This window comes from Pogona vitticeps, chromosome 3 (assembly GCF_051106095.1).
Source record: "Pogona vitticeps strain Pit_001003342236 chromosome 3, PviZW2.1, whole genome shotgun sequence".
Lineage (NCBI taxonomy): Eukaryota > Metazoa > Chordata > Lepidosauria > Squamata > Agamidae > Pogona > Pogona vitticeps.
Genome location: NC_135785.1, coordinates 16,949,080 through 16,964,034, shown reverse-complemented (window position 1 = coordinate 16,964,034; position 14,955 = coordinate 16,949,080). Strand labels below are relative to the sequence as shown.

Here is a 14,955-nt window from a genome sequence, read left to right as displayed (position 1 = left end):
TGTAACATTAGAGCCTTATTATTAATTACAGTAACTATGTTAACTAGCTAGTTTCCAGGCTTTACTGTTTCATAACACAGGATTATGAAACTGGTTTCATATTTATAAAAGGAAAGAGTTTGCATAATCAGTCCCAATAGTTAAGAGATCTACTGGAAAGAAAGAAAATAAGGTATGAATGCAACAGCAGCACTGACAAACATAATATTATTTTTGAAAAAATATAATAATAAAAAGGAAAGCAATTGACATCCGAAACAGCAATATCTAAATTTGGCTTAGAGGAGGAAAGGGAAGAAGTCCATGTGCAGGCAGCTTGGCAATAAAAATATGTCAAAACTGTAAACAGCATGAAAAAGCAATGCCAAAGTATTTCTGTCAGGAAAGTATAGCTAAGCAGCCTGGAAATGAAATATGCCATCAAATTCTACATAAAACCAAGCAGACCTTACAGGGAGCGAATACATTTTAGTAAGATTATATGCCAGCACGCATACTGCCAGTAACCTTCAATTAATAGCTCTACAGGAAATGCAGCATGCACAAGAAGTCTGTTTCTGTCAGGAAACTGAAGAATATTCCAGAAGCAGACTAAGCAAAGAAAGGCGGGCATAGTAAGGGATCCTTAATTTGTGACCCCCCACCCCATTACTTGACAGAAAAGGCAAGGCAAACGTTCTGGCTGTGGTTTGCATTCTCAAAAGAAACCTACATTGTACCTATCAGGAGCTGGATATACCAGGATAGCAGTTGGCAAAATACATTAACCGAACAACTTTCCATGCCCCCACTGGCCTAGCCTTTCAGGATTGCCACTTAAGGGGCTTTGATGCCTGGCTATCTTGCTTGCTTTTGTTTAAAGCATACTTCCAACTGAAGCAGTCCACACCGCCTTAGTAATACATGGCTACTGAAGGAGAATCTATTCACCTTCCTACAAGGTAAGCTTCAGTAATGTAGTACATTCAAACCATTTTCTCCCTAACTCCTGCAACAGAACCTATGTGCAGATAATTACAATGAACTCTTGGCCACACTCTTTCCTCGTGACTTAAAAACCACCTTTTAGACCTCTGTCACCCCTAAGGATTCTCAAAGGCATTTAATGGCACCAGGTCTGTTGTGTTAACACCATTCCTTCATGGTGTTAACAACATTACTTTATAGAGTTGCCATAAGCTTCCAAATGTTATATCTCCCAAATATTTGAATGAAGGTAAGCTACTGAAGTTTAGCAAGATATGGAAGAATGGTTCTTTAGTACATGTGGCAACCCTGGAAGTCTGAAGGCACAGGTCCATGTAGGAGATAGCATGCAATCTTGCGACAGACAAAATGGAACTGCGCAGAGGCTGAAGGCACAGATCCGGCCTCCCCATTACCAGAAGAAGCGCTTGCTCCTGCAGTAACTGCTGCTGCAGGATCTCTAACTGCCTCTGTTCTTCCTCTAACTGCCGCCTGATGTATTCCTGGAGACGTGGCAGCGGGGAGCAGAGAAAAGAGAGAGAGAGAGAGAGAAAAGAAAGAACCGTAATTCCAAAGAGAAAGAAATAGCAACACAAGGAAGAAGAACTCCAGATACCCTGAAGAGACAGGACAAGGCACAGAATGAATTGTAATGTTATCACAGTGCAATAGATTCAGCTGAATACCACTCTGACAAATTGCGGCGGATACTCCACAAAATAAATGACACTGCTATGTTCAGGATTGCCTCAGCCCAGTATTTTTAAAAGAGGAAGAAACATGATGGGCCACAAGTCCTCAAGTTCTGCAAAAAGAGGCAGGGGCGCATTATAGGATTAACATGCTCATGAAAAGCCAATTAAATTTTGACCACTCCTATTCTACTGCTGGGAAACAAATACAGTGGACCCTCGACTTACAGATGGCTCGACTTACAGACTTTTCGAGTTACAGACTTCTCTGGCTGCAAAATTTAGATTCGACTTACAGACGGAGAATCGACTTACAGACCAGAAAAAACCCAAAATGGAACAAAAATAGAATAAAAACCACTGGTTATGGGATTAATCGGTTTTCAATGCATTGTAGGTCAATGGAGATTCGACCTACAGACTTTTCGACTTGCAGCCACCATTCCAATACGGATTAATTCCTTAAGTAGAGGGTCCACTGTACTTGTAGTGCCTGGACTGTATTTTCCCTGCCTTCCCTGAACCTTTCTTGACCTAAGAAAAAAAGAAACAAAATATCCCCCTCTAGTGGTCGAAGGCAGAATAGCAGCTTCCCATTAGTTTCTATGGACGGAAAAGAGCAGATACGGATCAAATGGTTTTCAATGCATTCCTATGGGAAATGCAGATTTGACCTGAGAACTTTTTGACTTGAGAACCGCCTTCCAATACGGATTAAGTTCTCAAGTCCAGACCCCACTGTAGGAGAAAAGACATACTATTCAGAGCGGCTGTTTCTTTAAAGCTCTGTTCCAAGACTGGGCTGGGACCCATTGTTTATACCAGGAAAACTGGAAGCATAACCCTGCTTCAACTGGGCAGATGTGCATCATTTTCTGAGTATCTCTTATTACATCAGTGCTTATGTGAGTGGCTGGTAGGGCAATGATGAATGCTGGATTTCCTAACTCTAACCAGAGTCCTCTGGTCTGAGCGGGGGGGGGGGAATACTTCATTTTATCACTTTGGGGTGAGGTGCTCCTCTTGCTCCTCTTAGGTAAACTGCAGGGCAATCCTACGAAGCGTTGAATACTTCACTCCCCCACCCTAAACTGCATAAACAGGCATGATCCCACACTTTCAATCCATTTCCACATCATTATTCTTATTTCAAATAATAAATTTTAAAAATCCAAATAGGAAATTCATGGTAGTTGCAGGCTATATTTGTTAACAAATCCTAAACTTTGTCTTGGGACAAAACCAAACCATTAATCTCCTCGTTACAGCCATCCCAGAGGGGAGAGAGCCAGGGAAACATGTGAACCTTAGGCTCACCACAGTTCATTTCTATAACACCACACTGTGATTTCTTATGATATTCCAACACAGTTACACTAATACTGTACATTCTATTTACATTGCCTAACCCTATATATTCTTTAGATGTAGCAAAAATCAGAACATCCTGTAGTTTGAATGGGGTTTGGGGTTCACTCTAAAATGATGGGGTGAGTACCTATGCTCAGGCACTGAGAGCTAGAAAGGATCTGGAGACAAAATCACCAAAACTTTTTGAAAGTGTGGATGTGAAGTATCTACTGTATCTCGCAGTTTTGTATTAATTGATCTTACTGATATATAGTCAACATACAACAATTTCTTAACTGTTCAGAAGTAGAAATAGGAAACAACTAAAGTGTAATGAACTGAACATGGTATCTTAACATGTCAAAGAGCAAACTCAGTTAAACTGCAATCACTTAATTGGAAGTACATCCCAGTGGGGCTTACTTCTGACTAGAGAGTTCTATAATTGCCCTGTAAAGAGTTTTAACTACTTGTTTTGCATCAGTTGTAATGAATCCAGTGGTAACTGTGAAATGCAAGCTGGAGCTGAATGGGAAAAATTTGGAATCACTGCCTGGACAACTTTTGTAAACTAAACTTTTTTTAACAAAAAAGGATGTGGGAGAACTCAACTGAAACTGGGGAGTGAAGATACAGTGCTGAAGTGACACAATCATCATTTACATGCTTAGCTGAGTGAGGAGAAGGGAGTAATGAAGGACAGGGGACCAAATAAATATGAATTGGCTCCCAGAATTTTACAAGTTGCCTGGTCGGAAAAAAAAGGTCCTCAGAAGAAACAAATGTAATGAATCAAATTTATGTGTTACACTTAATTTAAAGGTCCTCAGAAGAAACAAATGTAATGAATCGAATTTATGTGTTACACTTAATTTAAATATATATACAGTATATATATTCTCCTCCTCCATTAAATCCACATCAAAGGTAAGTTACCTAAGAATCTAGGTCAGTTTATTCTGTCTAGCCCAGCACTATTGATATTCTCTGGGGTTTCAGAACAGTAATCCTCTGCGGGTTTATCTTCCACGTGGCTCCATCTGAACTGGAAATCCAGAGGTGAAACCTGGACATTCTACATGTCAGGCATGTGCTTTATTGCACCAATTCAATAAAATAAAATTGCTAAACCGCAGCACTGCAGTGGATAAACGGAGACCAGTCACAATTAAGACCCACTGGCTGCGTATCTTAAGACATTTTATCAAGCAAACAAATGTGACTCTGCACAGCTAGTCCCACCACAGAAAAACACTGCTCTTGGTAACCACCCACATGCCTTCCAAAAAGTGGTAAATTCAGTGAAGTGATTAACTAATAATTCTAAATCACTGGTAAACTGATATTGTCACCAAGAGGCCACATCAGATTTTCTGATGTGTTGTTTTGGTAAGTTGGAGCTTTGCGTGAGTTACCTGCTCATGCTCAGCCCGCCTCCTCTCCTCTTCTCGGCGCATTTGCTCCTCATAATGCCGTCTCTGCTCTCGCTCTTGCTGCTTTCTTAATTCCTTCTCCCGCCTTTGCTGCTGTAAGAGAAGGGGGGGTGTAACTCTATAAAAATCTGGTAAAATCTTTGGCCAGTATACACAGAAGATCTCGTAAGAACAAGCTTCAGAGACGGAGTCGTATCGGTCTCTTTCAGCAACAATATGAAAGAAATAAATACTGTGCCTCCTTTAGAACTAACACATTTTTTAGTTCATGAATAGTGAACATTCATGGATATAATTTTTTTTTTCAAGTACATGAAACACAATCTGGCCTGAAGATTCTAATAGTACAGAAGTTTGATCGGATTAAGCATCAAGCTAGAAACCTCCAAATGAGTAGCAAACCTGTCGTGAGAATAAAGCATTAAAACTACAGCTCAGATTTGCATTCCTTGCATCTAAAGAAGTAGATTCTATCCACAAAAGCTCACAGTGAAATAAATGTTAGCCTTAAAGGTACAGTAAAACTACTGCTTTTGTTTTGTTCAGATTTTATTGTTTCATTAGAAGAGTATCCCTGCACAGCAACAGAGCTTCAAATGTCATTGTGACAGATAATTTATCCCTATCTCCCAAAGAAATGAAGTTTAACTAAAAAAAAATGTATCCTATGATAGATCCACATCACTCTGTTCTAGTCAGACAATAGGAGTGTATAAACCACATCAATGTTGAGTAGATTCCATGCACATAAATCCACTGATTAGTCCCAACTAGAGTAGACATATTGAATCCATGAAAACCTGTTACACTGAATCAGTGAGTCCTTTGGTACATTTCACTGATTCACTGATTTAGGAACAAATTAAATGTTTTCCTAAACAAGAAAATAACATAAAGGAGCTTCGAATACCATAAAGTCTAGTTGCAGATTAAATTAAGTGAACATAGAACCACTTGGATCCAGAAGAGGCAGGACACCAACCAACAGAAGGATCTTAAGATTTCGGGACAATTAGAATAATGAGTAAGATTAAATTAGTAAGAATAACTAAAATTAGTTCATCTCTGATGGATGACATCCTGGATTCTATGGACTCACATGAAGAGTCGCTCTGCTGAACAGAAACATCAGGCCACCCATCACTTTAGTCTACTCTGCTATTTCCTGAAAGGACTGAGGTCCTTTTGAAGTAGCACACAAAAACACTCTTCCTGCTAATGTCTGCCAGCAAATGGTATTCAACAGCAAGCTACATCTGAATGTGGAGATCCATTTTAGGTCCCACAGCTAATAGTCACTGGTACAATTTAAATAACACGGAAGAGCTATTAAATTCGATATGCAAAGATTCTATGTAGAAGTATCCTTCTCACCAGAGCAAACCATGTGGCTTCAAGGGAAATAATGAGGACCATTTTTACTGGATTCCAAAGAATGCACACTGACTTTGATTGTCCCAAAATCAAGAATACAAAATCTCTCAAAAGTGATGAAGAGTACAGTACAGTCCTGAACAGCCATTTGACATGGGGACAGGAGATACTGTATCTCAGACTTCTGGAAGTGAAAAAAATCTATGGAATACTTTTTACACTGAAGACAAAAAACAGAGCATTCCTTGGAATTTAGCATAACTTCAGGATTTTGCACAAGGAACCCATGGTGTTTCTGAAAGTAAGCCACAGTGATGATGATTTTTTTCAAGCATAAATTTCAGAAGAGCCTATTGTTTGAGCAGGGTGGTGGACATGTTCTCCGCTGCTTGGACCATGAGACACTGATGCTTACATTAATGGATTGTGCTAGGATTAACATGCAAGCAGCCTGTGGTTTTTCCACTCTCAATTTCTTGCACTGAATTTGTGGTTACCTGCTGGACAGCAAAAGAAGCTGCTTCCAACAGGAAACCACCTGGAGGGCTCAGCCACCTGGACTGGGGGTCCAAGACTTTCCCTGGGCAGTCACAAAAGAATGGACAAAAATTTTTTTGGAGTGATCAAGATTTATAAAAAGAGGAGGACTGACACATTGTTCGTGTTGTTGCTACCATGTGATCTGAAATCCCAACACAGACATGGCTTTCTCTAAGCCATGTTAATTTGCTCAGGGAAAGAAAAGGCCAGTCATTTGAAAGTCAAGCAGCTTTTTGTATATTAGCAACCTCTTTGCACAGAAATCAATACGGTCCCATAATTACATGCTACTCAGGTCTGCAGCACAAGGCATACTCAGTATTGATTGCAGCCACGGATGAGATGTGTCTACATATGAGGCTGTGTGCCTTGAAAGAGAAATGAAGATGTGTAAAATCCTTCATTAGTAGTGGCATTAAGCAGTCTGGCCGATGATAGCAGCACACAGCTGAGTGGGTGGTGCTTGGATTCTGTTTTTTTTTAAAGCTAAAATGTACGTTTCCAATCAGATTCTGATCATGTTCTCACTCTTCTGCTAAGAGAATGTTGCAGTTTTACTAGCATGATACTCATAGCTTTTTCTGAAAAAGTGACTGCCTTTCCACCAAAACCAGCTTTTAGTGTAATATGTTTACATTTCATCACTCAGTTTTCCTTGAGTCAAAATAAGTCAGTGGTGTGGGTTGAGAAAATGCTGTAACAAGCCTGCCATGGCATATACCTTCTCGTGATGCATCCTCACTGCTGGAACCATGAGCAGTTCCTTTTTAAAAAAAAATAAAAAATTGCTAAAATTTTATCTACTCTTTCCTGCTATTTCATGAATCTTTAAGAGTTTATTGATTTAGCAGTTTCTCTGCAGTTATACACTTCACCCCCACTCTACAAAGCGGGACTTTGAGGGCTCATCTGACCCTTTCTCTTTCTCTCTTTTTAAATTGAACAAATAAATTCATTACAACAGTACAGGATATTTTGCTACTGATGATGATTGGAGAGACGAATCGAAATTAACATGCAACTGAAGCTTAGTTTTCTCATCCTGTGCAAAGAACACATAACAAAGGATGTCAAATGCAAATAGGGCAGGCTCTGCATGTGGACATAACATGGAAGGAAGAGGGAACACAGTGGTCACTAGAGGGCTTGTTTGTTTGTTTAGCCGTTTAGTCGTGTCCGACTTTTCGTGACCCCATGGACCAGAGCACGCCAGGCCGTCCTGTCTTCCACTGCCTCCCGGAGCTGGGCCAAATTCATGTTGGTCGCTTCGATGACACTGTCCAACCACTAGAGGGCAGTCATGTGGAAAACAGCGCAGAGGTGGCACAGATGTCAGGGGTTCATAGGCCATCTTTGTCACAAGGCTAGGATTCTTCTATGATTAACATAAAATAAAAAACAGTCATGGGGGAGCCTTAAAAAGACCAGACTTGTTGCTGAGAGAAGGGATTAAGGCTTTCTCTTCAAATTAAAATCCCTCTAGCCAAAGTGGTTATTTGCACTGGAGGGAAAACCTGCAGAGGCATAATATGGGTAATCTGACTGGACAGCTCAGTGGTTTGGAGCACTTGGTTATGGAGCCAGGTGTCAGGGTTTGATTCTCCACCGCATCTTCTGGGAAAAGAACCAGTCTGTGTGGTCTTGAAGCTGTAAGGTTCCAGAGTGACCACCAGAAGGAGAAATGGGTAAACAATTGTAATTACTTTACACCCAGAAAACCCAGGGAACAACCACCACAAGTAGCATCAACAGTAACAGGAGTAGCAGTAGTACAGTTGTGCCCCGCTTTACGATTGCCCCGCTTTATGACAAAACCACATTACGACGTTTTTGCGATCACATTTGCGATCGCAAAATGATGGTCTGAATAGGCTTTCTTCGCTTTGCAATGATTGGTTCCCTGCTTCAGGAACCAATTCTTCACAAAACGATGATTTTCCTACAGCTGATTGGCTATTTCAAAATGGCCGCCGGGTAAATAAAATGGCTCCCCGCTGTTTTCTGGGACAGATTCCTTGCAAGACAGCCACAAAAAATGGCTGCCCTATGGAGGATCTTCGTTGGACGGTGAGTTTTTAGCCCATTGGAACACATTAAATGGGCTTTAATGCGTTTCAATGGGTTTTTTATTTTCACATTACGACGTTTTTGTTCTACAGCCATTTCGCTGGAACGAATTAACGTCGTAATGCGAGGCACCACTGTATTTGTTTTATGGCTGTGTACTTAGGAAACAAATTTCTACGTGGACAGTTTTATATTTGGAAAACATGTCGAGAGGAAAAGAGTGAACTCCACCTTTTTTGGTGCCACACTCCTCACCTGATATCACCCATTTCACTACTGCCATTAATCTCTTTAAAATTATGAGAAAAAATAACCTCATATGTTATATCTAGCTGTTCTCCAAAAGTCTGAACTACCACGACCACCCCCATTACCAGTTTAGCTTGCAATTCACTTCTGTTCCTGAGTGCAGTCCTATACTACTACCAGTACTTCTTTTCTGTATACAGTACATGGTTTGTATGACTACTGAGAAAGAGACACTGTACCACTAACACTGAACTGCTGGACACTTGCTAGACAGATATCCTAGCTGCTGTGCATGTGGAATGTCTCTATGTTCACAGTGGTCACAGAAGATCCACTGCACCCCTAAAGCCTGAAAGTAGTACCTTATGAGGAAATAGGTAACCTACAATACATTGTGTTTATTATTATTTGTTTGTTTAAAACATTTACAGCATGTGTTTCTCCTCGAGAGGACTCAAGGTGACTTGCAGCATTATGTTTGAGGTTGTGCTACTACCAATACTGTTACTTTTACCATAAAGATGGATGTGTGTTTAATTTATTTTGATTTGATATAATGAGTCACATTTGAATAGAATGTTGCTTTTGCCAAGACTTACCCATTTTTGTAGCTATATGTGTATTTAAAGGTAATATTAAAAAGCAGCCAGAAAGTGTGTTGGTAGGAAGTAATTGATCAATGCACACTTCCAACAACGAAAAACAGTAATGAACTAGTTCTCAAAAGAAATGGGGGGGGGGAATCCGTTATAAACTACAATTTCCAAACTTTGAACATTCTAAACTTCTTTGGAACACGCAAGCCCTTCTTGTACACATTGCCTACCATAAGGATTGCCACAACAAGTTTGACTGCATTAGGAGGAAAAAATAGCAAAGAGAACTATCAAATTTCTAACACTCCGCCATCTGTTCAGGTCATAGGTTGATCTCAAGTTTCAGAAAACCAGAAATCATCATAAAGAAGTTGTCTTCAGTCTTAACTATTCTGCAAACTGCAGCCACACACTGTTTTCTTGGACTGTACCTCCAGAAGACTCCACACATCATGCTGATCCTCTCCTGCTTAATAGCACATCTGCAGCATAAAATATTAATATGTGTAAACTCTCTGGCCTTTTCCAAATGCTAAAGCCAATTTTTATGTGTTCGCATAGCGTGAAAGATACAGAGATAAACACTTTCCTACCAACCAACAAAGGACTCACGTCAGGTCATATTAGAAGGACTGTTAACCAAAATAAATGGTAATTTTTTTCTAACTTGTGGATAAACCAGCTTTGCAGTTCCACTCACTGTCTCACTTTTGCAACTGACAAGGAAAGTATAACAAAGAATTTAATAAAAAGGCATGTTAAATTAGAATGCAATCAAAAGAAATAGCATAAATGTGAAATTTAACTGAAACTACAATTACAGAATTGTAGTTTCTCAGCTTCAGGATCTGCCCCTGGAAGGACAGATCCTGAAGCTGAGGCTCCAATACTTTGGCCATCTCATGAGAAACGAAGACTCCCTGGAAAAGACCCTGATGATGGGAAAGTGTGAAGGCAAGAGGAGAAGGGGCTGACAGAGGACGAGATGGTTGGACAGTGTCACTGAAGCGACCAACATGAATTTGACCCAACTCCGGGAGGCAGTGGAAGACAGGAGGGCGTGGCATGCTCTGGTCTATGGGGTCACGAAGAGTTGGACACGACTTAACAACTAAAGAACAACAACAATTACAGATGAAATCTTGCCATTTTTGGCCTAAATTGACACTGGCTGAAATCCTTTTGCTTAGCGTAGTAAGCCACTCTAGAGTAGGCCCAGTGAATCAGTGGGGATCTGGTAAACCAACTCCTCCATAGTAAGTCACATCTAGGTGGGCCCATCTGAATTGATGGAACGTATCAAATCCCCATAGATTCATGGGGCTTCCTCTCTTGCGACTTGCTATGCTAAGCAACAGGGTTTCTGCTACTTTGAGTATGACCGTCGTACAAAGCTTGGAAAGATGCAATTGCCTGTTTCATTCAATTCTTTCCCCTCTTTACTGGCACCATGCATTTAATGAGCATGTTTATTTGCAGTTTCATTTGTACTGCATGTTCTTCGTTGTTTCTATAGGAAAATAAAGACATTACACTTAAAAACACACACAAACAAACAAACATATGGCAAGAGCAAAAAAGGAGACATCTGTTGCTAAAAGTAGACATACACTAGCAAAAACACATGCTAATTACATGTATAAGCACACGTTTTGAAACAACATAATTTAAACAGAAATCCAGCATATTTCACCACACTAGGGAAGACTGTGACAAGTATATGCCTACTGAGCTGGTGTCCAGATGCTGGTGCTGATGAGCCAGGTCAAAGCCCCTGCTCTTCTTTATGGCCTTTCCCCCCTTTAAAGTGGATTTGGATAGACCTTCAAAGCCTATAAAGGACTGTCCTCTGCAAAACCAAGATACATGGCCACACTAGTACAACACAGTCTTATCTCTCATCTACGTTTCCCAATGTCAAATTCTCAGTAACTTTTAACAAAGGTCAGAAAGGAATGTTTATGTTTCTAAAGGAGAGATCAGATAAACATAGAGCTTGCTATTTGATTTGCATTTGGTTCACCCTATCTTCCACTGACCACATGTGTTTTAAGCAAGAACAATCCATCTTGGCCCTTTTGCAAGCTGCTCCATTCCTTTCTGGCACCGCACTAAAGCTACAGTTGGTTTGCAACTGGGAGTGCTCCTGACCATCCCATTCTACAGTCTGTGTGGCTGCTTAATTCCCTCCTAAAGTAGAGCTGTGGGTGGCATTCTCTTTGGTGACAGCCCTTTGATGTATTCAGTGGGTTGTGACAGTGGAAAGGATGGTGGGGAAACCTTCTCCTCTGCTTTGTTCTTCTCACAATTTTTTTTAATACCCCCCCTAAGTAATGTAGCTCCATTTCAGATATAGGGGAGTATCCATGCTAGGCTGATGTGCCACTGTAGCGCTATGCCACTTACTAAATTAAACAATAAAGGGAAGTCGTGGCAGCCCACAGAATGACAACCATGACAAAAGGAAGGAAAGGGGCATCAGTAAAGGGTAATCTGAAGTCCTATCTGGAGCTTTCTCAAGGGAGAGCCTTTTAACTGCAACCTGGATTGCTCCAAATTTCCCCACCTAGTTGTGCTCTAATACAATTAAAAGTTCTTTTCTACTTCAGTCCCTGGAATATGTTAATGGTACGGATACAGGTTCAAAGGGAAATAAACCACGATAAATAATCTTGCTAATACAGTGCCTCGACTTACAAACTGAATTGGTTCCGGAAGATGGGCATAATTCGAAATGGTTATAAGTCGAAGCACCATTTCCCATTGAAATGCATTGAAATGCAATTAATCTGTTCTGGCCGAAGAAAGAAATCACCAAAAAAAAAAATCACTGCAAGACTCATTGATTAATTTCTTTCGGCCAAAGGGGTAAAAAAAAAAAAGAGGAAAAGCAACCAAGTGTGCAAGACCCATCAGAAATGCACAGAAAACAAACGGAGCAGATCGGAAATGCACGGAGAACAAAGGGAACAGTTCAGAAATGCACAGAGAACAAAGGGACCAGGTCAGAAATGCACAGAGAACAAAGGGAGCAGTTTGGAAATGCAAAGAGAACAAAGGAAAAAACAAGGGAAGCATGCAAGACCCAGGGGAAATGGGGTGGGGGAAAACCCAAAAAACAACCAAACCCTCCAAGACCCATCGGAAGTGGGGGGGAAGCAAAAAACAAACAAACCCCCCAAGACCCATCATAGCACAGAAACATAACCCCCCCAGCCCAAAACCACGCTGCAAAAACACCCAGAACAGTTTTTAAAAACCAGAAAACACCATCTTACCTTACCAGGCAGCCTCCTCCGATTGCACACTCTCTAACTGCCGGGGTGAAAAAGCTACAAAAAAGCAGCCTCGTCATCACCTACAGTTAGAAATTTGAATTTTCCGCTTTTTCCCCCTGCCTTTTTGTGTTCGTAACTGGAAGCTCGGGCTGCAAGTCGAAGCAAAATTTTACAGCCGGAGCTGGTCGTAATTTGAAATGGTCATAAGTAGGGACATTCGTAAGTCAAGGCACCACTGTAATAGGGTCCTTTGGAGATAATTAATTCACAGGGTCACCCTATGCTGGTAGTGACTTGAGAGCACACACCAATAAAAACATAATCTCATCGAAGTCTTCTAACATCCATTATTTAACAATTACCTCCCTTTTTAAATGTGAAAACATTTCCCTGATTTTGCTTGATTTACACATCCTGTATTCACCGACAAGGTCATCAAATTTGTTATGAGGCTTATTTAGCCAACTTTACAGGCAATGCTTAAAGCTGTCTCCTATCATTCCATTCCCAACCCTTTCCACTTTATTGTTTCAAGATGCAAAAGCAGTTTCTTTATACCATATACGTGATGACAAGCTTTAAATGATGAGGGAGCCCGTCTGAAGCCATAATAAGTCTTGGGGATGCAGACTCCCTGGAAAAGACCCTGATGTTGGGGAAATGTGAAGGCAAGAGGAGAAGGGGACAACGGAGGACGAGATAGTTGGACAGCATCATCGAAGCAGCCAACATGAATTTGACCCAACTCCGGGAGGCAGTGGAAGACAGGAGGGCATGGCGTGCTCTGGTCCATGGGGTCACGAAGAGTTGGACACGACTAAACGACTAAACAACAACAATTTTGTATCCCAAGAGACATAATATTTAAAAATTTTAATTAATGCTGTAGCTTTAGCAATAACTAAATCCTTTATAAAATTAATAATCAGGAACTACAGATTACTTCCACTTCATGGGATAGATCAAGTCATTAAGAAATGCTTGTTATGCAGATCCCAGGCCTTTTCTAATAAGGCTGTTGTACAAGAGAAAATTGAATGTATATGTGCAACAGAATTCCAGTTAAGACTCTAAAATGCCCTCCCTTTTTCCTCCCAGACATGAATCTGATGCCAAGTAAACAGCTGGCTAGATGGCTCAGTGAGTTAGGTATCTGAGTGAGGACCCAGAGATTGGGAATTCAGTTTAACATTGTGCATTTTGGAAGAGCCAGCCTGTCCTAGGCAACCTACACAGTCTCAGAGTACCTCTGGGAAAAGGGAATGGCAAACCACTTCTGATTACTCTATAACTAGAAAACCCTGAAAAGAATTGCCGTAAGTCAGAATTGACTTGACAAGACACGACTATTACTATTACTACTACGACGACGACGACTACTACTACTACTACTACTGTTGCTGTTGTTGTTTTGTCATCATCATCATCATCATCATCATCACGACCATCACCATCACCATCACCATCACCATCACCATCACCATCACCATCACCATCACCATTATTATTATTATTATTATTATTATTATTATTATTATTATTATTATTATTATTATTATTATTATTATTATTATTATTATTATTATTATTATTATTATTATTATTATTATTATTATTGGATTCCCCACAAAAACACTAGAGCTGTCAACTTTCTTGGTTGACAACCCAAATTTTGGTCTATTAAAAGTGTATCCGTATCCCAGTCTTGCCTTCTTTTATGTGAGCTATTGTTTTCTAAGGGCAAAAAGGTTGAATTTAAAACAAGGAGACCCTTCATTCAGAAAGATTCCCTCATGATTGTGGGACCACCTTTTAGTGCTACTTGCTTTCCAGCTGTACTAAAGCTTTTGTGAGGTCAAAAGTGGTTCATTCATATGCATGCCTCACTGATCTATTGGAAAAAGGGCAAAATAAAAACATAAGTATGCTATTACATACTTAATCAACAAAAATCAAGGGTGTTCCAAGGCACAAGTCTGTCCTGTTTGTCATAGTTTCAGTATAATTTCAGTAATCTAAAACCAATTTACTGATTAACTGGCAGATTAAAATCTTGTGCTACAGATTTACCTACGTAACTCAGCCTGCTGGGTCAGTCAGGAGTACAAAGTAAGTGTGAAACATTTTTACATTGTCCAGGGCACTCAGTATATTTTGTGTCTTTCCCCATTTTGACATGAGCATTAGAGCTAACAATAACAACAACAAAAAAGAACAGTCTATGATTCAATTGTCCTGAAGGGTGAAATTATAATTACCTAACCAATGGTGAGAAAAACAAAAAAGCATCTATTTTCTCAATCCAAATGCAAGTTTATTACCCTCTGTGTTATTTCACTTCAAATGTATATCAGGTGCCACAGCTGGATAAGGAACAAGCAGAGGCAAAGCTGGCAGACTCCTTTATTTC

At 40.2% G+C, this 14,955-nt stretch overlaps 1 protein-coding gene across 11 annotated transcripts in view; it reads right to left on the bottom strand.

Annotated features, from left to right (window-relative positions):
* The window catches only part of TNIK (TRAF2 and NCK interacting kinase), a 327,386-nt gene that overhangs the window by 87,463 nt on the left and 224,968 nt on the right, over positions 1–14,955 (bottom strand). For 5 of the 11 annotated variants that reach the window (XM_020793810.3, XM_072996187.2, XM_072996191.2 and 2 more), the window contains exons 13-14: positions 4,424–4,534; positions 1,383–1,469 (exon numbers count right to left, since the gene is read on the bottom strand). In XM_020793810.3, the coding sequence (XP_020649469.2) occupies positions 1,383–1,469; positions 4,424–4,534 (198 nt within the window). The remainder of the gene's footprint in view (positions 1–1,382; positions 1,470–4,423; positions 4,535–14,955) is intronic. The other 6 variants (XM_072996188.2, XM_078389655.1, XM_072996190.2 and 3 more) reach the window with 3 other exon arrangements.